Source organism: Phascolarctos cinereus, unplaced genomic scaffold (assembly GCF_003287225.1).
Source record: "Phascolarctos cinereus isolate Bilbo 61053 unplaced genomic scaffold, phaCin_HiC Scaffold_7;HRSCAF=346, whole genome shotgun sequence".
In the NCBI taxonomy this organism is placed as follows: Eukaryota; Metazoa; Chordata; class Mammalia; order Diprotodontia; family Phascolarctidae; genus Phascolarctos; species Phascolarctos cinereus.
Window position 1 is genome coordinate 66,361,258 of NW_027556180.1, and position 25,474 is coordinate 66,386,731.

General features: G+C 51.8%; 1 protein-coding gene across 1 annotated transcript; it reads left to right on the forward strand.

Moving 5' to 3' along the window:
* Positions 1–398: 398 nt before the first annotated feature.
* Positions 399–25,372, forward strand: OBSL1 (obscurin like cytoskeletal adaptor 1). Its single transcript, XM_021002897.2, is given in 24 exon segments — positions 399–575; positions 794–1,943; positions 2,596–2,865; positions 2,979–3,239; positions 3,609–3,911; positions 4,048–4,344; positions 7,171–7,443; positions 10,668–10,940; positions 12,774–13,046; positions 14,007–14,279; positions 15,131–15,403; positions 17,454–17,729; positions 17,805–18,092; positions 18,318–18,593; positions 19,107–19,376; positions 19,958–20,230; positions 20,966–21,232; positions 21,489–21,601; positions 22,554–22,710; positions 22,958–23,091; positions 23,093–23,120; positions 23,496–23,600; positions 24,172–24,441; positions 25,230–25,372. Coding segments are annotated over 23 exon segments (6,090 nt in total). The 5' UTR covers positions 399–575; positions 794–814; the 3' UTR covers positions 25,238–25,372.
* The last annotated feature ends 102 nt before the right edge of the window (positions 25,373–25,474 follow it).

The following is a 25,474-nucleotide window of genomic DNA, read 5'->3' on the forward strand; positions in this document are numbered from 1 at the left end:
ATGCACCCCCTCCCCAATTCTGCAGTTTTCCTGAGTCTGCCACTGTATTGTCCGCAGGGCAAAGTTGGGGAGCAGGGGTGAAAGGTGAACTCTCAGTCCCAAAGAGAGAATTATTCGGTTCCCTTAGAAAATCTTCTGGCCCAAGACAGCTGTGGCCCCTCTCAGACTGCAGCTGCTCCCCAGGCTTAGGGGAGAGAGCTGGGGAATGGGGGTGGTCTCTTTGGTCTATACTTAGCCCAGAGGAGCCAGGCTAGTGTCTTATCATCCAGCTGTGTCATCAGAGATTATTTTTGGGGCTGGCAGCTGCACTCGTCTGTGACACTCAGGCCCCCAAGCAGGGCCGCTGGGGAGTTAGGACTGGAAGTGGGGGAGGGAGGAGGCCCAGGTTGTGGGCAGGGGTCTGAGGGAAAAGTGTGTCAGTGCAGCACAAGGCAAGGCAGTGAGTAGGGAAGGCTGGGCCCCTTGTCTGGACAGACGGACGGACAGACAGACCTCCTGTCAGGTTCAGGCTTCAGAGAGAGTGGGAGGCCCCAAAATAGCCTCCCTTGTGTATCATCTCCAGCTGGACCTAGAGGGTAAGGAGGAAAGGAGGAGGGGGTTGGAGGGAGGGGGGTGAGGGAATGGGAGCCGCTGCCCATCTGACTATGGCGGACCTTGCCTCCCACAAGTCCTGGCTGTCCGTGGTCACCCTGCCTCTGCTGAACCAAGAATCCCGATCCCTTCACTGCACCCCTTCTCTCCTGATTCCTCCCTCTCTCCCCTTCCCTTCCCTTCCCTTCCCATTCCACCATAGGGTTAGCTGTGCCACGTGGCCATGGAAGGGATAGGTGTGGTTGGGGCTGCTCCTCGCTTCCTTCGCTTCCCGAGGCCCATCCAGGTGGTGAGTGGCACCGATGCCGTGCTGCGCTGCTGCCTCACAGGCTCCCCTCCTCCTACCGTCCTGTGGGAGAAGGATGGGCACCAGCTGGAGGCGTCCAGCCGTCTGTGTCTTCAGACAGAGGGGGCTGAACATAGACTTTTGGTAAGGGAAGCTGGGGCTCCAGATGCCGGAGTGTATGTGTGCCGGGCCCAAAACTCATCTGGGGAGGCCTATGCCGCGGCAGCCCTCACTGTACAAGAGTCTCTGGTTGCAGCCCCGATCCCCCCAGAGAGGTCTTCAGATTCAGCCCAGGAGTCTCCTGACCTGATCCCTTTGCAGGGTCCCCTTCCTATGGCCAGGACACTGAGTCCTCTGGACACAGCTTCCACATTCCTATCCTCAGACCCAGCCCAGACCCACACCCCTTCACAGGGCTCCCCAGGCTTACTTCCTGAGCCCTCAGAAGGTCCCCCCATGTTCTTGGAAGGTCCACAATCTCAGTGGGTGCAGCAGGGTGAGGAAGTAATATTGACATGCCAAGTAGGGGGGCAGCCAGAACCAGCAATGCACTGGGAGAAGGACGGGCGGCTCCTGGAGAATATCTGGGAGAGTGGTCACTTCTGTCTGACAAAAAGCCCGGCTGGCCACGAGCTAAGGATCAGGGGTGTTCGACTACCAGACGCGGGTGTCTACGTGTGCCACGCAAGCAACACTCACGGATGCACGGTGGCCGCTGCCCTGCTCCAAATCCAGCCCTCTCCAGAGACCCCTCTGAGCTCCCCCCACCAGGGCCAGAGGGATTCTGCAGGGCAGGGCTCACCTGCCCCTAAGAGCTTCTGGGTGAGCGAGGGAAAACACGCCAAATTCCGATGCTATGTGACTGGGAAGCCCGAGCCAGAGACCGAGTGGCACTGGGAAGGCCATCCTCTGAGCCCCGGGCGCCGCCGCCTGCTCTACCGGGACCACGACGGAGGCTTTGTGCTGAAGGTGTTATACTGCCAGCCCGCCGATTGTGGGCTTTATGTCTGTGCGGCCCGCAACACCGCAGGGCACACACTCAGCGCAGTCCAGCTCCATGTCAGAGGTACAGAGGCCTGCAGAAAGGAGGCCGTAGGAACAGAACCACAGCAGTATCACTGACCAAGTGAGGGGAGTGTTGGGCACCTAGCATGAGCCCCCAATGCTGGGGCCATCTAAGCAACTCTAAGGCATTGCTCCTGCCCTCGGGAATCCTACAGTCTAGTTGGGGAAACCAGATTGTCACACTTGAAACAATATACATATGGCATAAAAGTGCCAGATTATGTGGTTCTCCAGGCCTGGGGAAAGGCATCTCAGTCAGGTCTTTGGGGAAAAATCCCTCAGTGCATCTCTTGACTTTGTCTATCTGTCTGTCTCTGTCTCCTTTTCCCTCCTTTTCTCTCTCTCTCCCTTTCTCTCCCCCTCCCCCCTCTCTCCCTGTCCCTCTCCCTCCTTTTCTCCCTCTCCCTTCTTTTCTCTCTCTCCCTCTCCCTCCTGTCTTATTATCTCCCTTCTCTTCCTTTCTCCCCCTTCTCCCTCTCCCTCTCCTTCCTCTCTTTCTCTCTCCCTCTTCCTTTCTTTCCCCCTCCTCCCTCTCTCCTTCTCCCTCCTTTTCTCTCTCTCTCCCTCTCCCTCCCTTTCTCTCTCTCCCTCCTCCCTCTCTCCCTCTCTTTCCCTCTCCCTCTCCCCCTCCCCTTCTCTCCCCTGGGTCCCAGAGCCCCGAGTACGTTTTGCAGTGCCCCTCGAGGACGTGGAAGGTGAAGAGCATGGGGATGCAGTGCTGGAATGTCAAGTGCCCTCCCGCAGCATTGTCACCACCTGGTACCGGGAAGACCAGCGGCTGCTGCCTAGTCCCAAGTATGAGATGGGGGAGTCCGGGGTCGTGCGGCGCCTTATCATCCATGACTTGGAGGCCGACGATGATGGCATTTACCTGTGTGAGATGCGGGGCCGAGTGCGGACGGTAGCCACGGTGGCTGTCAGAGGTCAGCCAGGCCAGGGGCGATGGACACTGATGGGGGAATGAGGGAAGCTGAACCCAGGCTCACTTGCTCTGCTAACCTCCACATACACACCCACCCGGCTCCTCTATCCCCAGGGCCCATCACGAGGCGGCTGCCAAGGAAGCTGGATGTGCTAGAAGGAGAGAATGCGGTACTGTCAGTGGAGGCTCGAGGAGCCAAGGCTCTTGGGCACTGGACTCGGGATGGCCAGGAGCTGCCAGCCTCACCCCGAATCATCCAAACCAGTTCCAACCACACACACACCTTGGTACTGGTGGGGGTCACACGCCAGGATGCTGGTGTGGTCACCTTCAGCCTGGGCTCCTCCCACACCTCTGCCAGGCTGAGGGTCAAATGTAAGGATGGGTGTGGCCAAGGGGAAAGAGTCTAGAAAACCAGGGAGGAGGGTGAGAGGGCATTGGGTAGGGCAAGGGCTAGAGGGTGAATGACTAGGCTGGAATATTTGTCAGGTGTCAAGAAACAGGAAAGGAGAAATATTCAGAGTTAGAGAAGGTGGCTGTAGCTTGGGCCCAGGGCAGAAGGCAGAGATTTTGGAAGCCTGAGGGAACGAGGACAGAGTAGAGGAAGGGCATGAGGTTGGCAGGATGGAAGTCGGATTAGAGCTGCTGGACATGCCTGAGTCCAGCCTACGGCCAGGGGAGAGCTCAGGTGGGTTGGGAGGTGATTACCGAGAAAGCCCTGGAACCTGACACATTTTGTCTTAGGTGTGAAGCAAGTACCCCCGGGGCCCCCGGTGGCAGTGGAGCTGGGCACAGGATGCAGCAACACAGCCCTGCTCAGCTGGAAACCCCCCGTGCCTGCCCCTGACACAGCCTATACCTACCGGCTAGAACGTCAAGAGGTGGGTGCAGACACCTGGGTGCAGTGCCTCACTACAGAAGCAGCTGGTGCCGTGGAGGTGCCAGGAGACAGTGTGCCTAACGAGGGAGACTATCGCTTCCGGCTCTCTGTGATCAGCGAGCACGGCCAGAGCCCCTACGTGCTCTTTCCAGACTCAGTGCACCTGGGTGAGTTCCCTCTTTTGGTACCTAGACTGTGCCCTCCATGTCTCACCTCCTCATCCCTCAGTCTCTCTGCACTGTGCCCTGAGCCCAAGCCGTGCCCCCTTTCTCTGCCTCTAATGACCGCTTCTTACCTTCCCAGTGCCCACGGCTCGGGTGCAAAGGGCCCTACAGGATGTCTGTGTACAAGAAGGGGATGATGCTACCTTCTCCCTTGAACTCTCCACCTTGGTGCAAGGCACCTGGTTCTTGAATGGGTTGGAACTCAAGGCAGGGGGACCAGAGAGTGGGTCCAGGGATGAAGCCCAAGGATACCTGGTGCAGCAGGAGGGCCCCCACCACAACCTGCTCCTCCGAGCCACGAGGCTCCAAGACAGCGGCGCCCTCATCACTTTCCTGTGCCCTGGTGTCCGCGTCTCTGCCACGCTTCACGTGCAAGGTAGGAATTGTAAATAAAGGACCCCTCTGTTACTAGAAGAGGCAGCCAGGTTGATGGGAAAGGCACTAGCCTGAGAGGGAGACAGCCTGGGTTCAAATCCTGACTTTGACACTTACTACCTGCATGACCTTGGGGAAGGTATAGTTCAGAAACAATCTCTGAATTTGGCGTCAGAGGACTGGGTTTTAATACCTGCTCTGTCGCTTAATACCTATGTTATCTGGCCAAGAGGGAGAAGGGGCTTGGAGCTGTCTGGACCTCAGTTTTCAATCTGTCACATGAAGAGGCTGAACCACATAGCTTCTGAGGTCCCTTCCAACTCAAAATCAATGTTCCTGGAAAATAATAATAATCACAATAGCTCACAAGTCACACTATGCTTCGAAATTTGGAAAATGAGGAAATCACAACAGCCCTATAAACTAGGTAAGAGGGATATTCCCCACCTCATTTTGCAGATGAGGAAACTGAGGCAGTAAGGGATTAAATGACTGGCCAGTGATCACACAGCTAGTGCCTGATTCAAGATTCAAACCAAGCTCCTACGACCTCAAGTCCAGCATGCCACCACTGTGGCTGTGGTGACCACTCTGTCTTTCCAACAGGAAAGACATTATTATAATGGCAGCATGTCCAACTCAAGCAGGGCGTGGTGAGGATTTATTCCCAGGCTTTGATGTGACCTTGAGGGAGACAAGCTCAGACAGAGCAGGAAGTTCCATCTGCCCAGCTTGGAAATAGGAAGGACACAGGGCCCACGCTCGGTAATTCGGTGCTTTCCCTGCCCTTCTCTCTCCCAAATGATGGGAAAACTTTTGTAAAACTCAGCCTTCATCTGCAGGAATGCTGACTGGGGAGAAGGTAACATCCAGGCCCAGAGAGTCGCACCCTGGTGACAGTGACGGAGGCATCACCATGATTGACATTTGTGTCACGCTTTTAGGGTTACAAGGCCTACCAACACAGCACTCCTGGGAGTGTAGCTTTGCTTTTAATTACAGATGAGGAAAATTCTTACTGAAACTCACATTCACTAAGTGCAGCATTGGGAGGGGGCTAACTAGTAAATGTCCAGCATAGAGTAGAAAAGGAAGACACCCTCTTGGCGTGGCTAGTTCTGGCCAGTTTGGATTCCAGCCTGTCCTGTTCTCACCTGTGGCAGTGCTGGAATTTGAACCTGCCTAGTCTCCTCAGCCTTGGACACCTTTCCTCACAGAGAATCAAGGAATAAGGGCCAAAAGTCCTCAGGCCCTCAAGTTGGGTTCTTAATCAGTCAGAGGGTAGGCAAATTGAAGTAAATTCTCATTCCCCCTGCATTTCTGTGTCTGTACCAGGAAACCCAACTTACCAAGGGGGTCAGGTTGGAACCCAAGTTATCCAAAAGAGCCGTTTATTCCAACCAACTTTAAAGTCACTGGAGAGAGAGAGAGAGAGAGAGATGTGGGAGCCCCTTCCCCTCCATCCCTAGCTGCCCTGCTCTGGAACTGAAATAATGGAGGGTAGAGATTTCATAACTGTCTAAGTCTCAGTCCAGTAGAGGCTAATGATTTTCATCTTGGCAGTGTGCCTGAATTTAGAAACTCATTAGTTATAGAGGCAGTTATATGTTATCAGGCTTCAATATTTCCATGGTTCAACTCTCTGATCAATGTTGGAGCTCAGCCCAATAATACAGATTATAATCCATCCACACCTTCTCATCCAGGGAGACTTTAATCTATGCCCTCCCATCAATCCTACTTGGGGTGAAGGGGGGACCCACTCAACGTAACTGAGAGCCTTCTCTTAGGTCACCTACCATTCCAGGGGTACTGAGGGGACTGTACTCTACTGATGTAGCTGTCCGTGGGCTGTCTCTCATTTTTACCACATGACCCACCCACTTCCTTTTCCAACCATACGTCTCTTAGATGCTGTCTTTACTGTGTCTGATTGTGGAACACACAATTCACCCCAGGTGCGGTGCCCTGCGGCCCACTGATGCCCACCACACGCGTCCCCCTCCCCATCGCCTTTTCTTTGACCCATGTTTTTGATTCCTTAGAGGGTGAATCATTCCATGACTCATGGCCATAAGGCATCACCGGATGGATGGTGGAGTTAAAAAGATGAGATTTTGTTACAGACAGAACCTTGGGGTTGTTGAAAATGCTGTGCAGTTTCCCCAGCGCCAGCCCACTGTGTTTGTCCAATTCAGGTGGCCCAGGTCCCTGTCCATCGGCAGTGTCTGTCCAAGATGGACAGGCAGGGTGGTACAGTGGATAGAGCACTGGCTCTAGAGTCAAGAGGACCTGACCTGAGTTCAAATCTGGCCTGAGACACATGACATTTACTAGCTGTGTGACCCTGGGCCAGTCACTTAACCCTGTTTGTTTCAGTTTCCTCATCTATAAAATGAACCAGAGAGAGGAAATGGCAAACCACTCTAGTATTTTTGCCAAGGTAACCCCAAATGGGGCCATGAAGTCCAACACGACTGAAAAATTATTGGACAACAACAACAAACTTATACATTGGAAAGTTCCCTTTGTGTAGTTATGTTTGGTTTAGTAGTACATAAAAAATTGCTAATCAGGATCTCTAAACAAAAAGAACGTGTCATAAGAACAGTATGGGCAGGTGGTGCATTCACATGACGATATATGATAGGCGGGGCATGACATCAGAAACCTGTGCTTTCATGGTGGCACCATGTTGTTCCCCACCACTGGGGTGGGGGGGTGTCCCCTAGGCCCATCAATACCTAGGGTGCCTACTGGGCTGTCCGGTTCTGCTGCCTATGATTCCACCATTGTGTGTGTGAGTATGTGTGCCTTTCCTCCCCAGAGACCCCCATAAGGATTGTGCTTCCTCAAGAAAAAGTATCCGTCCAGGCTGTGAGCCCAGAACGCGTGGTGCTCACGTGTGAGTTGTCCCGGGCTGGAGCACCCGTGCATTGGTACAAAGATGGACTGGAGGTAGAAGAAAGAGAAGGCCTGGTGCTGGAGAATGAGGACCTCCAGTGCCGCCTGGTGATCCCTGCTGCCCACCCCTGGCACGGGGGCGAGTTTGTGTGCAAAGCAGGAGAGGACTTGGCTTTCTTCATGGTCACCATCAAAGGTGAGAAGCCCGATTGCGCTAAGATTTCTGGGCAAGAGGGCTGTAGTGTCAGGGTCCCAGGCTGGATAAAGCAGGAGCAACCTCTCAGCCTGCCCAGTCTAGGGGCCCCTTTTGGAAGGTTCCACTGAAGGTACATGTGATCAGCCCATCCTCTGCCCGCTGTCTCCCTCACCACCCGTACCTGTCTTGCTTCTGGAAGCTTGACAGATGACTCAGAAACAGGGAGCCCAGGGCCAGATAGTGAAGCAAGAAGGACAGCTGACTTAGGACCCTCTCACTATTCTGTACTAACAGAAAGAATCCTAAAATCATAGAATTCGAAGGGACCTTAGAAGTTATCTGCCATGCAAGGGTTCCCTTTACAATACACTTTATGGGTAAGAGTCATCCAGAGGGGCAGCTAGGTGGCACAGTGGATAGAGCACTGGCCCTGAAGTTAGGACAACCTGAATTCAAATCCAGGCTCAGACACATAACACTTACTAGCTGTGTGACTCTGGGCAAGTTATTTAACCCCAATTGCCTCACCAAAAAAATCAAAAGAGTCATCCAGAATTTCTTTGACTATGCCATGACAAGCTCATCGTCTAACAAGGCAACTACTGCATTCAGCCACAAATTCAACAATTATCTCTTCCTCACTTTCCATGTTCATTCTCTTTTCCCCCTGATCTTCCCTTCTTCACAGTAACCCTTTTACTGTTGAGAGCTTCACTCACCTCCTTGTCACCCAAGCTCATCACAACCTCAGCACTGTCTTTGACTCCTCACTCACACTCACCCCACATAGCCAGTCTGTTATCAAACTTTGTCATTTTTGCCTTCACAGTCTTGGTTATATACATCACCTTCTCTCCTCTCACACAGACTATCAGTTCTTGTCTGGACTGTTGCAATATTACAAGAGACTATTACAGCCTCCTAAATTGCCGTCCCTGCCCTGAGTCTTTCCCCACTGCTAACCATCCTCCACCCAGCTCCAAACTGGTTTTCCCAAAGGGCAGGTCTAACCATGTCACACCCCCAATTCAGTAAACCCTAGTGGCTCTGTGTTGCCTCTAGAATCAAATATGAAATCTTTTTTGGCCTTTAAAGTCCTTTACTGCCTGGCTTCTCCCTACCTTTCAAGCCTTCTTACATTTTCCTCCCCTCCACACATTCTTTGATCAATCTACACAGGCCTATTTATTGGTTCTCGCACTAGACACTCTTTCTCCCAACTCAGTACATCTGCACGGAGTTTCCACCATGCCTGAAATGGTCTTTCTCATCTCTGCCTTTTAGACTCTCTGGTTTCCTTCAAGACCCAGTTTAGGTCACACCTGCTTCAGAGGTCCTCTCATGGTCCCCCTTGCTGCTAGGGCCTTGCTCTGAGATGGCCTTCCATCTATACTGTTCATATTTTGTATATATCTAGTTATTTGCCTTCTGTCTCCTCCATTAGAATGTGAGCCCTGGGATGGTGTTTTTGCCTTTTTTTATATTCCCATCACTTAGCATAGTGCCAGGCACATAATAAGTGTTTAATAAATGCTGGTTAATTTGACTTGCTATTCAGAGCATTGTGCTAAAACCCAAAGCATATGAAAAGGGAAGAGAAAAAAAGTGGCTGCCATCGTAAAGCTTACAGTACTATGGAAGAGAGGATTGATTGTTAGAAATATATTCCTTATAATTTACCCAAATCTCCCTCCCTGTGCATCCTACCTGTGTGACCATAGGCTAGCCACTTCTGTAGGCCTCAGTTTCCTTCATGTGTGAAAAATGAGAGGGTTGGATGAGCTAATCTCCAAGGGTCCTTCTAGCTTTAAACCTTATGGTCTTACGGTATAGAAAGACACAAGAGAATCAAACATTGCTCTTACATGGATCTCTAATAGTTACTATGCCCCATTAACCCAATCTCATCCCTGAAATTTATGTGCCACAAACTCATTCTAGGGACTCACTTCTCTGGGCAGATAAACAAATACATTACCTTCCCCTCAGTCTCAACAATGTATTTATTTGCACCTGTGATCTCCATCTTCTCCTCTGGCTCAGAACTGAGCTCTGGCCTGCATTCCAAATCCTCCATTTCTGTTCTGACCTATTGGTCTGCAGTGGACCCAACTGTGGCCACACAGGGAGTTCCAAGCAGGCTCCTAATTAAAGTTACTAAGGTTGCTTCCATCTGTAAATGAAATGACCAGATTCTGGCATGGATGACATCTCTCCATAAAAAAGTATAAACATCCCCACTGAACCACGTTTGGGACTTTCTTCTGACATTGCTGATGTATCCGTAAATGGACTCATCCTAGTTGTCATTGGATTGATCTCACCTTGAGGAAGTTCAAGGTGCTTAGCCCTTAGTTAACAGTCTTCAGTGCTGATGAAGAGAAACACTTGGCCTTGGCCTTCACAAAGGGGAACATAGACAGAGCTGAAAATCTACAGAAAGACACAGAGAGAAGCAGGTACCTGCAGAGAGCAGCCCCAGGCTTCAGGAGCAGTGAGGAAGGAGAAGGGGAAAATAATTGTTTTATCTGTTTTGAAAAATCAGAAGCAAAACCTTCGCATCTTCTGTCAGGCTAAATGTTCTACATTTGATGGACTGGCTTACCTAGCCACTTCTAGGCCACATCCCAACAAATATTGCCCTTGGCTCAGAATTGTAGCTCTGTACTCAGTGTTGGAGACATGTCTTAAATAATCTCTCTATAGGGGGGCAGCAAGATGGTACAATGGATAGAGCACTGGCCCTGGAGTGAGGAGGACTTGAGTTCAAATGTGGCCTCAGACACTTGATACTTACTAGCTGTGTCACCCTGGGCAAGTCACTTAACCCCATTGCCTAGTCAAAAAATAATAGTAATAATAATAATAATAATCTCTCTGTGGTTCATGTTCCTAGCCAGGGTTCCGTGACAATAGTCCTCAGTCTGCATTCAAACATTCAGGCTAACACCGTATTGGGGGTCTTTTATTAGTAGTATCACGCTTCCCCATTTCACAGGGGCTTCAAACCAGTCTATGTTCTTAGCTTCCCTCTTCCACCCCACTCCATACCCTTCAGAGGACAGTACCGAGGGGTGAGTACTCCAAACTCCAGGGTTCCGTCTGCAGCCAAGTATGTTTGTAACCACGTTAGTGGGTATTTGTTAAAGAATAAGACAAAACCTAACCCTGAGTCTCCATGTGATGATGATGTATCTCAAGAGCTTCACTGTTTCCCACTGCAGAACCCCCCGTGAGGATCATATCCCCTCAGGACAAGGTGTCTGTGGCTGCTGAGAGCTTAGAACGGGTGGTTTTGAGATGCGAGCTGTCCCGGGTTGGAGTCTCTGTGCGCTGGTACAAGGATGGAATAGTGGTAAAGGAGAGTGAAACCCTGGTGTTGGAGAGCGAGGGCCCCCACTGCCATCTGATACTGCCTGCAGCCCAGCCCCAGGATGGGGGCCAGTTTGTGTGCAAGGCAGGAGATGACATGGCTGTCTTCAACGTCGCCATCACAGGTGGGCATGAAAGCACACTGGAGAATGTCCAGCCAATTCTGCTCTTCCCCGGCTGTTAGTGTAATAGGGAGATTGGGGGTCTTCTGGGCAGAGAAGTGCTTGCCTAGTACAGGGAAGGGTCTTTTGGATACAAGCATGACACGAGAGGTGAGGTAAGTGGCTAAAGAGAGGAGAGGTTCAGCACTTCCTAGGCAAGCAGATGGTGCTAATGGGGCTGATTTGTCTTGTATTAAACCAGCCTGGCTCTAATGAGCAGGATGTATGTTGAGAGGGAGTAGCATGAGTATAACTGGGGAGGCTGAATGAGGTTCAAGGTAAATGGTCATGGTACCATTGTACTGTACCAGGGCCAACTAAAGAAACTGGGGGTGTTGAATTTGGAAAGGAGACTTAGGAAAAGAATGATAGCTCACAGGACCTTAAGAGTTTTCGATGGCCTCAGAGTCCATCTAGTCCAACCCATAGCTGCATCCACAATGGCCCCATCAGGAGGTCACCCAGCCTTTGCCTGGTGACCTCGAACAAGGGGGAACCCACTGCCTCCCAAAGGAGAATATTCCCCTCAGACAGTTCTGTTAGATGACCAAAATCTGCCTCTCAACAACAGAGGTAGGCAACCTGCAGCCGTTGCTCTAAGCTCTACCCTCTGGATCCAGACAGAAAAAGTCTAATCCCTCCTTCGCATGACAGTCCTTCAGACATTGCAAGTTGGCTCTCAGGTGCTCCCTGAGCATCCTGTTCTCCAGCCTAAACATTTCCACTTCCTTCAGCCCATCTTTGCATGACATGATCTTAATAGCTTTCACCATCTTGAGTTGCCTTCAAGTATTAAACACACACACACACACACACACACACACACACACACACACACACACACACCGAAAATCCAGACATTCCTGACTTTAAAGCCATCAGATAGTGAAATGGGCTGCTTCAGAAACCAGTGAACTCTGGTGGTCCTCTTCGAGAGAAAGCCAGACAACTACCCAGAATGGATGGGGAGGGGGTGTCCTGCTCAGCTACGGATCAAACCAGGTGACTGACTGCCAGGGTGTCTTCCACGTCTGAGATTCTGGGATTTTGTGCTGGGACCTGGTGTTTTCTCCCTTCATGTCTTTATCATGGTGAATGGAGATGTTCATAACTATTCATCAACAAGGATTTTTATTAAGCACTTAATATGTGCCATGTACCAGGCTGAGCTTTAGGGAACGAAAGCAAAAAAACACAGCCCCGTCCTCATTCCAAGGATAAGCTTACATTCTAAGGAGAGGGCAGTGTATAAACAACTGTACATCCAAGGTATTTAGCATGTGAATGGGAAGTAATTTCAAAGGAAAGGCATCAGGGGAGGAGGAAGGCTTAGAACTGGGAAAAAGCCTTATACATATGGGAGGTAGGATTCCAGCTGAGGAGGGTGAGCATTCCAGACATGGCAGACAGCCAGCAAGAAGGCCCAGAACAGCTTTGTTGGTCTTTGTTTGAGGCTTATGCTGATTCAGAGCACGCAGTGTATTGAGCTGGTAGTCCCCTAAAACCTCCGAATCTCTTTCACATAAGCCCATTTGTAAAACATTTACCTGCATACCCCTGTATTGCTGTTTTATAAACATTGCTTGAGCTGAGCAGGACTGCAGGAAAAGCCCCAGAGAATTAAGTCATCCCTAGACTAGAGGCCTGGTAACTGGAGACTAAGAATAATTAATAATAATAATAATAATAATGATGATAATTATAACTGGCATTTATCACTTTGAGGTTTGTAAACTGCTTGATCCCATTTGATTTTCACAACACCCCCTGATTATGACTGCATGTCTCCCACGTCAGAGCCCCCTATACGGATCATGCATCCCCAAGACGAGGTATTCCTGACTGCCGTGACCTCAGAGAGAGTGGTTTTGATGTGCCAAGTATCCCGGCCCGGAGCCTTGGTGGGCTGGTACAAGAATGGGATGGAGGTGGAAGTGAGCGAAGATTTGGTTCTGGAGAGTGAGGGGCTCCAGCACCGTCTTGTGCTGCCTTCCGTGAGGCTCCAGGATGCGGGAGAGTTTGTATGCAGCACCAGAGACGACTCCGCCTTCTTCACCGTGACTGTAACAGGTCAGGTGGCTCAGTGGGGCTGGGGCTCTGGGCAGCAGAATAAGGGGCGTTCTTGGAAAATGGGTGCCAAGGCTAGGTTCTTAGAAATGGAGGTAAATTACATTTGACAACTTTACTTTGATGCTGGGAGGAGTATGTATTTGGGGGTACCTGAGGTTGTCAGCCCTACTCTATCACTCTGGATTGGGGGGCCTGGGAGTGGAGAGTTTGGGGGAGGTGCAGTTCTCAGACATCCCAGCCATAGAGGGGTGGGAGGGAATACGTCAGGGACTGCACAAAGTAACTGTGTCTGGGAGTCAGGAGTCTGGGTGGCAATCTGGAGACTCTTGGCAAATCTGAGAGAGTCGACAAGCTGGACATCAATGTATTGACCATCTCCAAAAACAATCTGGCCTTCTTTCTACCAAGAAGAAACTCCTTGTGAGTTCCTCGCTATTCAGCGCCCAGTTTTCAGGGATGTTCCATAAAAGGTAAAACTCTCCATTTTGAGGGAGGGGTCAGGACAACCATCCGACAATCCAAAGTCTGATAACTTATGTATGTGTCCCCATCACCTAGCCCAGTGTATGGCACATAGTAAATGCTTAATAAACCCTTGCTGACTTGTTAACTACACTCCCTAACAATTAGACCTGACCCCAAATGGGTTGACTCAGGAAGTAATCAGTTCCTGCTAGATGACCCCTTTTAGGTATGCTGTGAGGGCGGTTCAGGCATGGTTGGAATAGATTACATCTCAGAGCCCCTCTAAGTAGGAGATTGTACATTTCTTCCCGGGGCAGACTATGGGTCCACTTTGTCCCAGTCACTGTCCCTGAGACAAACGTTACAAAGCTTTTGAGCAGGGGATGCCCTAGCTCAACACAGTTCCCCCTTAAAAAACAAGAGCTTGATGTGTTACCCTAGTGCATGTGAAGTCAGCTGTCAGTGATTCTGGGTGACTGTATCTCCCCACTGCAGACCCTCCGGTGAGAATTATATCCCCCCAGGACACAGTATCCATAGTGGTCCTCAGCTCAGAGCGCGTGGTCCTGAGGTGTGAGCTGTCCCGGGCTGGAGCCCCCGTGCACTGGTATAAGGATGGGCTGGAGGTGGAGGAGAGTAAGGCTTTGGTCCTGGAGAGTGAGGGGCCCCATCACCGCCTGGTCCTGCCTGCAGCCCAGCCTCAGGATGGAGGGGAGTTTGTGTGCAAGGCCGGAGAAGACTCAGCCTTCTTCAACGTCACCATCACAGGTCAGGGACCAGGCAAGACCGGACCTAGAGAATGAAGGAAGGATTTCCTTTCTTCCCTCCCCCCCCCAACTCCCTGCTGTTGGTATAAAAGGGAGAATGGGGCATTTCTGGGTAAGAAGGTGCATAGCACAACACCTGAAATTAGGGGAACAGCTGAAGATGGGAAAAGATAACTATAGGACCTTAAGATGATAGATTTTGAGCTGACAGAGAATGTGACCTCCAGCTAGCCCAACCCCCTTCCATCTACCCTCATTTTACAGAAGAGAAACTAAAGTCTGAGTTTATGTGACTCACCCAAGGTCACATAGGTAGGAAGTAGAAAGGGCAGGCTTCAGACTCAGATTTTACATAGGATTTCCAAATCCTACATTTTCCCCACTGAACACACCACCTCATGAGACATCCACCCTTCTATGGAAGCACTTGGGGAAATCAGACGGTGGTAATGGAGTTGGGGTGGCTGGATCAACCTACCTGTCTGTGATGAGCAGGATGTATGTATGAGTCTAGCTGGAGAGACTGGGTGAGCCTTTTTGGGGGTGGAGGGGAGGGAGATTAAGGAAAGCAGTTACCAAGGGGCTACCCCCATACCAAGATCAGCTGAAGAAACCAGGGGTGCTGAATTTGGATAGTTCTCAGGATGTCAAGAGTTGCTTGGCCTTTAAGTGGAGATATGCAACCATCTGTCAGGATAGGGCAACAGGGATTTCCCACCCACGGACTGGGCTAGATGACTTCAGATCCCTGCCGCCTTGAGATTCATCGATTCTGGGACTGTTTCCAGAGTGTTGTTATGACTGATTCTCTGCAGTTTCATCTCCAGATACGACTGTTTCTCCCCTCTGTAGAGCCTCCAGTGAGAATCCTGTTCCCCCAGGATGAGGTGTCCGTGGCTGCTGTGAGTTCAGAGCGCGTGGTCCTGAGGTGTGAGCTGTCCCGGGCTGGAGCTCCCGTGCGCTGGTACAAAGATGGGCTGGAGGTGGAGGAGAGTGAGGCCCTGGTCCTGGAAAGAGAGGGGCCCCACCACCGCCTGGTCCTGCCTGCAGCCCAGCCCCAGGATGGAGGGGAGTTTGTGTGCGATGCAGGGGATGACTCAGCCTTCTTCATTGTCACTGTCACAGGTCAGGGGTCTGGGCAGGGCTGGGGGAGGCCACTGTAAGGTTCCATGGGACCTGCTCTTCTAAACTCCCTGGTGTAGAGGGGCCTCTTCCCTAGGCTCACACTGCCTTTGCCACCACGTGTAAACAAGCTGCCCAGGTGAGAGGGGAAGCAGCTCTCACAGCTAAGCCCCAGGTGACCTTCTGTGAGATTTCCTTCCTAAGAAACTGGCTCCTGGAGCAATCCAGAGGTCGCCAGGGTGGAAAGGGAGAGATGAAGGAAGAGGTCCATAGAACAGAGCCTGTATGAGAGTGACGCTGGCCTTCCTTTCACCTCCCACTTGAAGAAGCCGAACCCCTCCCGGAGCTCCTAGTTCAGACACAGCTCGCTAAGCAGGGAAGGGATCCCTAGCCACTCAGACCCTCCCAGCCATCCAGCCCCAGCCCCACCTGCTGCTTACTTCCACCCCATTTTCTCTGTGCAACACATGCTTCCTCAGCAAAATGCCTAGTTTTACTTCTGCACTCAATACTCCACTTTGACTCACTGGTACCCCCAAAGCCAGTGGGGTGCTACCCCATCCCTTGTCCCTTTGCATTCCCATAGCCCACATGGAAGCAGAATTTGGCTTATCTAAAGAACTTTGTCTAGCACATAAGAGAAAGAAATAAAAATGCAACCAACTTGGGAGGAATACAATTCACATTAACTCAATACCTCCTGGGTACAAAGCACTGTGTTAGGCAGCACTGGAGGTATAGAGTCTAGACAAGACCCAACCCCTGCCCTCATGGGGTTTATAGTCTCCACATTAACAGAATAGCAAAGTTCCTGGGGGCACAAAGAGTCAGACACAATTAAAACATCTGAACAACAACAAAAAGCATTTATACAGTGTTTTAAGGTTTGCAAAACACTTTGCAAATATTATCCCAGGGCAAACCGCTCCAATATCTTTGCCAAGAAAACCCCAAATGGGTCAAAAAGAGTCTGACATAACTGAGAAAAACCAGTGAACAACAGCAAACAAAAAGAGTTCAAGAGCCCAGAAATCATATCCTAATATTCCTATAATAAAATCCCCCCATGGAATAATAGTACAAAATAGCTAGCATTTCTATAGCTTTTTAAAGCTTTCAAAGCGTTTTTCACAGGTAATCTTATTTGGTCTTCACAACAAATTCTGTAAAGTAGGTGCCGTTATGATTCCCATTTTACAGCTGGGGAAAACTGAGGCCAAAAGGTTAAGCGTGAGGGAATCCACTGCCCAGGGCCACCCCAGCTAACGTCTGAGGCAGGATTCGGACTCTGAGGCTTCTCCACTCCAGTGCTCGGTCCACTCCTACCCACCAAACTGCCATCTATCTATGACCCTAAACAGGGACCTACCCAGGCTTTCAGTCCTCCTCCTCTCCCTATGCCCAAACCCCAGCAATGCCTTAAAGAGAGACAGCCCAGCGTAGTAGAAAGAGGATTGTCTAGAGGCAGACCCTGACTTTGACATTGACTCCGTGTGACTTTGAGAGAGTCCCTGGACCTTAGACTCTAATAGGATCATCTGTTTAAAGCTGGAAGAAGGACCTCAGAGGCACAGATCTTGGTGAAGTGGACCTCAGTTTCTCCATCTGTAAAAATGATGGGGTTAGACCAGATGGCCTTCACATGGAGATTATACTTAAAAGTTTGTCAAGTATATATGTGTATATAATTATATTTATCATTTATATATTATATTATATATTATATATATAATACATTTAATATAATATATAATTATATATTGTATATAATTATATATTATATATTGTATTATGTATTTTCCCCCAGACAGCCAGTTGTTAAACGTTTACCAGAACACCACTTCAGGTAGTCAAATATTATTCCCTTTTGGGAGACTGAAAAACTGAGGCCCAGGAAAGTTAAGGTCCTGTTCAAGGTCACATAGCTAGAGAGTGGCAAAATCGAAGCTTATACCTAGATGTCTAGGGGCCACAGTGCCTGATGGGAGTTGAGGGGGAAGCTTGAAGCTCCCTGCCCTTTCCTCCCTCCTCCTTATTCCCTCCCTCCCACCAGTACCCCCAGAACGGATAGTGCGTCCATCAGCCCGCTTCCTACAGCTGCAATTCAGGTCCCCCGGCCGAGTGGAGCTTCGCTGTGAGGTGACCCCTGTGGGGGCCCGCGTGTGTTGGTACAAGGATGGGCTCGAGGTGGAGGCATCAGAAGATTTGAAACTGGGGGCTGAGGGGCCAGTACGGACCCTGACCCTGCCCCATGCCAGGCCCCAGGATGCTGGAGAGTATGTCTGTGAGACCCGAGATGAGGCAGTCTCCTTTGACGTCCGTCTAGCTGGTCAGTGCTCTGCTCGGGGTGGGGTGGGGGACGGGACACTCCAACATTGTCCTCAATCTGGACTTCCCCCAACAGAGTCACCAGTGCAATTCCTCCTCCCTGAGGTGGCTCCCTCTCCGCTGTCTGTGTCCCCCGGGGAGCATCTGGTCCTAAGCTGTGAGCTGTCCAGGGCAAGTGCCCCGGTGTTCTGGAGCCTGAACGGGAGCCCAGTCCTAGAGGATGGGAACCTGGAGCTTCGGTCTGAGGGTCCTCGACGCTTGCTGCTCATCCAGGCTGTCCAGCCTTCTCATGCTGGGAACTACACGTGCCAGGCGGGGTCCGACCCTGGAGCCCCCACGCTCACTTTCCCTGTCCAAGTGACTGGTAAGTAGAGGACAGTATATGGGGAGTGGGGAGAGCTGAGGGAGGGGGAGCAGAGGCCCCTGGGGGTGGGCATCCTCAGTCCCCAGAATGCAGGGGGCCAGGTCGTCCCCCACACACACACACATACACACGTACACATCCATGCACACCACCATCTCTGGTCCTACCCTCTCTACTACCCCTTTCCCTGCCTTCCCCGTAACACCGTGGGCTCTGGCCCTACAGAGCCTCCTGTGAGAGTGTTGACACCTGAGGCATCCCGGACTGGGGTTCGATGCGCCCCAGGCAGGGACCTGGAGCTGGCAGTGTGTCTTTCTGTGCCTGGGGGGGCCGTACGCTGGTACAAAGACGGGGAGCGGCTGGCCAGCCGGGGGCGGGTGCGGCTGGAGGAGGCCGGGGCACGGCGGGTGCTTCGGGTGCGGGGGGCACGGAGCGGGGATGCCGGCGAGTACCTCTGTGATGCCTCCCAGGACAGTCGCATCTTCCTCGTCAACGTGGAAGGTAATGAGTCTCCCCTACATACAGCCCAGACCCTCCACAGTGCTCTCTGAACTCCCCACCCACCCCACTGGCTCTCATAATCCCTTAGTATCCCATTCTTCCCTCCGGCTTTCCTTTCCTTCCTTCCTCCCTTCTGATCTAACCTCCCTTCCCCTCATCTTCCCATCTGCAGCTCATTAAAAGGGGTGGGGGGGGGGAGATATCACAAAAATTTTACTAGGAAGCGCTTTCTGCATGGTGTCATGTTTGTTTTTACAAAGACCACAAAATAGTAGGAGGTGAACAAGAATCTTGAGAAGAAGTGGGGGCCAGAGTGGGGGAGGTGGGGGGAGATACAACAACTTGAGGCTAGACCTAAAAGGGGGAAGAAGTGAGGGTCCGGGAGGAGGGCAGTAGGAGATAGAGGACCGACTTGGGGTGGGGGTGGATGGAGGTCAGAGGGACGGAGGGAGGAGGCACTCTCACTCTCTCCCCACCTTGGCACAACAGACAGTATTCCCCTTCTCCCCGCAGAACCCCCCCAGGTGAAGCTAGTTTCAGAACTGACTCCGCTGACCATCCAAGAGGGTGATGATGCCACATTCTGCTGCGAGGTCTCCCCACCAGATGCTGAGCTGACCTGGCTTTTAAATGGCTCTTCAGTTACCCCTAGCAGCAGGGTAGAAATGAGTCAGAATGGCCCAAACCACACCCTGACCCTTCGGGGCTGCCGGATGAGTGACTCTGGCACAGTGACTGCCCAGACCAAGGGGGCTGAGACTACTGCCCGACTCCATGTCAGAGGTAATGGACAAAACCGCCCCATGCCTTCCCACTATCACTGGTCTTCGTTTTACTTTCCAAGACTTTTGCCCCAACTCTAACCTAGAATCGAATCAGAGGCTGTAGCTAGACCCAGAATATTCCCTAAAGATCATCTTGCCCAGCATTCTCATTTTACAGGTGAGGAAACTGAGAACATTTAGGTTCAGAAAATGTATGTGTAGGAGCCTGAACTAAGTCCTAGGACTCCGGACTCCCAGATCAATGTTCTTTCAACCAGAATGAGTTTAGAGGGCTAAGTTTAGAAGAAAGTGATACAGCTTTGAGGAACTCCTTGCTTCCCTCCTGTCTTCCCCAGTCTACCTTACCCCCTCCCCAGAGCTATCCCTCTACTTTATTTTATTTATTTATTTATATCTATCTATCTATTTATTTATTTTGTGAGGCAATAGGGGTTAAGTGACCTGCCCTGGGTCACACAGCTAGCAAGTATCATGTGTCTGAGGCTGGATTTGAATTCAGGTCCTCCTGATTCCAGGGCCGGTGCTCTGTCCCTCTACTTTAGACCAACCTGGCATTCACTCCCCTTCCCTTTTCTCCAGAGGCTGAGCTGCTGTTTTTGAGGAGGCTACAGGATGTGCGCACTGAAGAGGGTCAGGATCTGTGTATGGAGGTGGAGACGAGCAGAGTTGGGGGGAAAGGAGTAGTGAGCTGGTTTCGAGGGGGAAAGCCTCTTCCTGAAGACGACAGGTTCTCTGCAGTCCAGGATGGCCGAGTGCATCGCCTGATCATCCGCAGAGTCATGGTGAGTGACCAGGGCGTCTACAGCTGCAAGAGCCACCATGACCGGACACAGGCTCGGCTAATTGTGAGGCGTGAGTACCCCGCAAAACTCCCTTATTCATACCCACCTCTTAGCACCTCCTCAGACACTTGCCTGTCCTGGCCTAGCTCAGGAAGAGGTCTGGCATCCCTTATCGAGGGTTCTCCACATCTTCCTTTCCTATTCAGTAGAGGAGATGGATGTAATCTCCTTCTGCAGGAATCCCTTCATTCCCTCTGAGGCCTAGCCAAACAAACATGCTATCCAAGTGGATCCTTACCCATGGCCCCTGACACCTGCCTCCGGGTGAAATATGAGTCTGACCCCTGTTCCCAGACTCTTTCAGCCAGGTCTGTGCATCTCACTCCAATATTGGTTTATCCTACAACAAGCAAGCCCTCTTACCAGGAATCCCCCAGTAGCCCCCACAAATTCTTTTTTGAAGCCTGAATGTTCCTCCTTCTGTGTATCTTCTGGACCAAGTCAGGGTGGGAGGCAGAAGGGATTAGGGATGAAGATCCTTACTGATGCCTTCCCCCAGTCTGTGCCAGCAAAGTGTGCCCTGGTACCTCCCTGACCATAGGCAGAGGGAAGAGTTCAGATACTCTCCAGTAGTATTTACGATTTCATGTATCATATCCAAAGCTAAAATGATTCCTTTTCAGCCAGGCCTGTGGTGGATTCCATGAAACTGAGGGCATCATGGGAAGTGGGGGAGGATGCCCCCATCCACACACAGCTAGGGACCCTGGTTCTACTTATGTCTTTGCTCCCTTCTTCCCAACAGCTGAGCAGCTGAAGGTGCGGCATCGTCTTGAGGATGTGGTTGTCACTGAAGGGGGCAGTGCCACATTCCAACTGGAGTTGTCTCAGTCTGGGGTGATCGGAGAGTGGGCCCGGGGAGGGGTCCGGCTGGAGCCTGGTCGGAACTGCCAAATCAGTGCCCAAGGCCACAACCACTCGCTGGTGCTCAGTGGTCTTGGCCTGGCCGATACTGGAACCGTGTCCTTCACCACTGACACCCTGCGCTGCGCAGCCCGGCTGGAAGTGAAAGGTCTGTCTCCCCTCACTGGTAGCCCACACAGACACCTGTCCCCACTCTCTTCCTCATTATTTGGGTTATTCTCTGTTCACCACCCCCAACCACTCTTAGGCCATTTGCCTCAGCATCCTACTGCCCTCTAGTGTCCATCCTACAGTGAGGGCCTTCTTCCGCCCAAAGCCTCACTCCTTTCTTACCAATCACACCTTACCCCACATTTCATTGTTTCTATTCTCTGACAGTCTCCCCCTCTCTTGTCCACCCTTAGAGATACCTTTAGCCATTGTGAAGGGGCTCCAGGACCTAGAAGTGATGGAAGGTGACTCAGTCACATTTGAGTGTGAGCTATCCAGAACCCAGGCTGACCTCACATGGGATAAGGTCAGCTCCCAAACCAGTATGCTTCCAAATTGACACCTTCCCCCCCACTAAGCCCTTTCCCATCACAGAAGAGTGGGTGGTAGTGGAAGAACCCCTGGTCATATAGTAAGAAGGACCTATGTATTAGCTGTCTGTATGCCTTTATATGTTTATAAATGTATGTGTACATATACATATGTTTATATGCTGCTTATAAGTGTATATGTACACATGTTTATATAATGTTTATAGTTACAAATGTGTGTACATGTATGTTTATGTCATTTATGTTTACAAATGTGTACGTGTATATGTATATGTACATATATATGTTTATATGCCTTTTAATAGCTGTTTGACCCTGGGAAGTCCCTTCCCTTCTCTGGCCCCAAGTTTCTTCATCTGTAAAGTGAAGGGGGTTGGACTATATGTAATCTGTAAAGTCCACCTCCGTGCTGTCGTGAATCCCGTGCCCCTGGCAGGACCAATGTGGGGGAGGGGTGACGCTGCGGTGGAGAGGGGAAGGGAGTGAAGGAAGGGGAAGGCGAGGTGTCAGGTAAGGAGCATTTCAGGACCACAAGTAATAAATGCATTGCCCCAAATACCTACATTCACACAGCTGAACTCTAGATAAAAGGGACAGGCAGTCTTAAGAAGGGAAAGAAGGTTTAAGGGTCGCCTACAGCTTGAGTAGAGGAGCTGGGGTGAAAGAGGAGGGAGTGGGGTGGGGGAGGTGCGGGATCTCATAGCGCCAGGCAGCCAGCCAACCCGGCTTGTGGGGCGGGTTTGCAGACTGGTGGTGCGGGTGGGAAGGTGAGATCTGTTTTAGAGCGGAGGAGCAGGAGTCACCAGGACCGCCTGCCCGGCTCCCTGACTTGGGAGGCACCTGGAGCCCGCAGCAGTGGAGGCGGGGAGAGGTGCTGGCTTCGGCGGGGGCCGCTGGCCCCAGTGACCGCGCCCCTCCCACTGCCAGGACGGCCAGGAGCTGTCGTCCAGCCCTCGGCTCCGGATCCAGGCTCTCGGCTCCCGCCGGCTCCTCCAGCTCCGGCACTGCGTCTCCACGGATGCGGGCACTTACAGCTGCTCCGTGGGGAACGCCCAAGCTACGACTGCCCGCCTCACTGTGCGGAGTGGGTACCGGGGCTCCCGCGACTCTGCTACGAAAATTCGGGGGGTAGGGGCCCGTGCTTTGGGATCCCGGCTGGGGGATAACCTTGGGGAGGTCCAAGGGAGTCTGCCTGAGAGTGGGTGTGATGGGGGGGGCCGGAGGGCGCCGGTGGTCAGCTTGGTGTCCATCCTGGCCGGCCGGGCAGCTGGGGAGGGGGAGGGGGCGGTGCCCTGACCTCAGCTCGCCCGCTCCTTGGTCCGGCCCGACAGAGAGGGAGGTGTCAGTGCTGCATGAACTAAAGCCCGTGAGGGCCCGTGAGGGCGACGGCGCCACATTTAAGTGTACAGTGTCCGATCCCGGTATTCCTGGTTGCTGGCAGCTTGGAGGCCGCATCCTTCGCCCGGGGGGGCCGTGTCCGAATCCGACAGGAAGGTGTGACAGCTGACATCCCTCCCCAGTCCCCAAAAATGGAAACCCCGCCCCCCCCAAACACACACACACCACCAGCAGCAGGAAACCAGTTCTCTAACTTCTCTCTCCGACCTCCCATCCCTCTTCCCCCCACACACTACTAAGCCCTCAGCTTTGAGACCGTACCTTTCCTCAATCTTTCGCTTTCCAATGTCTCTCTCCCTCCTCCTGTATCTAAGACCACTCCCTCCATCTCCAGTTCCCACCCTCCCTAAGGACTGGATGGCTCAATGACCCCAGGAAGACTCCCCATGCATGCCCCAGTCTTTTTCTGGCGAGCAACTTTGCATATGACCAACAGTGAACCCCATTTCCCTCCTCCCAACCCACCCCCAGGGAACCTGCACTCCCTGGTGCTGAGTGAACTGCAGGCTGAGGATTCGGGGGAGATCCAATTCCAGGCTGGACAAGCAAAGTGCTCCACTCAGCTGGAGGTTGAGGGTAAGGAGGAACCACATGGGGAGGTTGAGGGGAAGAAGAGGTTGCTGTGGACTAAGATTTGAGGGTTTGTTCTGGTACCTGCCTAGTACTGAGCCTCTGAAGGGAGTCAGCTGCTGTATCCCCAATTGGGGAGAGAAGAGAATAATGTTATCACCCTACCCTGATGGAGTATTTTGGTGTCCCCTAAGAAGTCACTAGACCAAGAAGCTGGAAGTCTTACTAATCTAGCCCAGTCCTTTCATTTTACAAATAGGGAAGCTGGAGCCCAGAGAGGTGGTGATTTACCCAAGGACAGGTGAAATGGGACATTTGGGGGGGGGGGTGAGGAAATCAAGAGTTAAGTGACTTGTCCAGGGTCACAGACAGCTAGTAAGTACCATTTGATTTGAACTCAGATCCTCCTGACTCTGAGGCTATCCACTGCACCACCTAGCTGCCCCTGAAATAGGGCATTCTTAAGGCTAGATTTGGAGGCTATAGAAAGAGGGCAGCAGAGATAAAGGGTTCTGTGTGGGAACTCTCAGTGAGACATCATACCTCTGCTATTTCTTTCCTTTTCCTCCACCCCCAGCCCTGCCTCTCCAGATCTGTCGTAAACCCCCTCGAGAGAAGACAGTGCTAACAGGCCGGCGGGCAGCATTAGAAGTGACTGTGTCCAGGGCGGGTGGCCACGTTCGATGGCTGCTGGGGGGGGTCGATTTGCCACCTGGACCAAAGTATGAGTTTCGAAGCCATGGAGTCACTCACAGTCTGATCATCCACAACGTCCAGCCCACTGATGAGGGCACCTACTGCTGCCAGGCTGGAGAGGACAGTGCCAATACTAATCTACTAGTGGAGAGTGAGTGAAGGACCTGGGCTGGGCTGGGGGAAAGAGGGCTGAGGTAGTGGGGCTGGGCTTAGGTGAGAACCTGGGGAAGCAGCAGGCAAGAAGAGAATCACAGCAAGACAAGGGTCAGTGAAAGGTCTTGGAGGGCTGTCTGCTTGTAAAGAGGTGTTGTGGGGAAAGGGAAGAAGGCTGGGGTCAACCTGGGTGGGGCAAGGGCCCATGTGAGAGAGGTGCTTTGTGCTTCAGAGAAGGGCGGTCTAGAGAAGAGCCCTCAGCTCTGTCCATAGCTAAAGCCCCCTTTCCTTTTATTTGTATTCTCCCCTTCCATGAATCCTCCTTAACCCCAGTCTGCTAACTCTAACCTTGTACCATTGTCTCCTTCCCACCTGTATCTATCTGTCCTGCTTATACCTCTCCTAGGGTATATGCCCAGAAAGAGTGTGGAGGCGGGTGGGACGTAGGGGCTAGGGAGGGGCTGCATGAACTGCAAAGGCTAGGGACCCCAATCCTGGGAAGCCAAGCTTTGGCTATGAGGTATCACAACTCCAGGGCAGCTAGGTTCCTGCTTGTGTCCCTCACCCACCACATTCTGACTTTCCCTGAGCTCCCTGCATACTATTTTTCTCTCTTACATTCCTGCTCCTTGCCTCTCCCCCTCTCTCGTCACAGCCTCAACAGGCAGGAAGTATGGACAGAAAGGGGAAACCCTCTTCTTCTTCCATGTGAATAACCCACTGTGATAAAAAGAATGAATGGGGGGGAAAGGGAAGCCTGTAGACAAAGAATCTTTTCCTCTGCAGGTAGCTAGAACCAGCCCCAGACACCGGATGGATGTCCAAGGATAGATGGAAAGCCAAAACAGCCTCTGGGTCTGGGAAGCATCAGGGGGGAGGGGCAGGGGGAATAAATGTGTCCCAGTGTTGTGCCCACTGGTCCCTCAGTCTCTCTGTGGTGTTGGGTCACTGCTCTGACCTTTCACACACAGCACTGAGTGCTTAGCACTTTCACTGTTCAACCTCCCCCCAGGGGGCTGCTGGGAAACCAC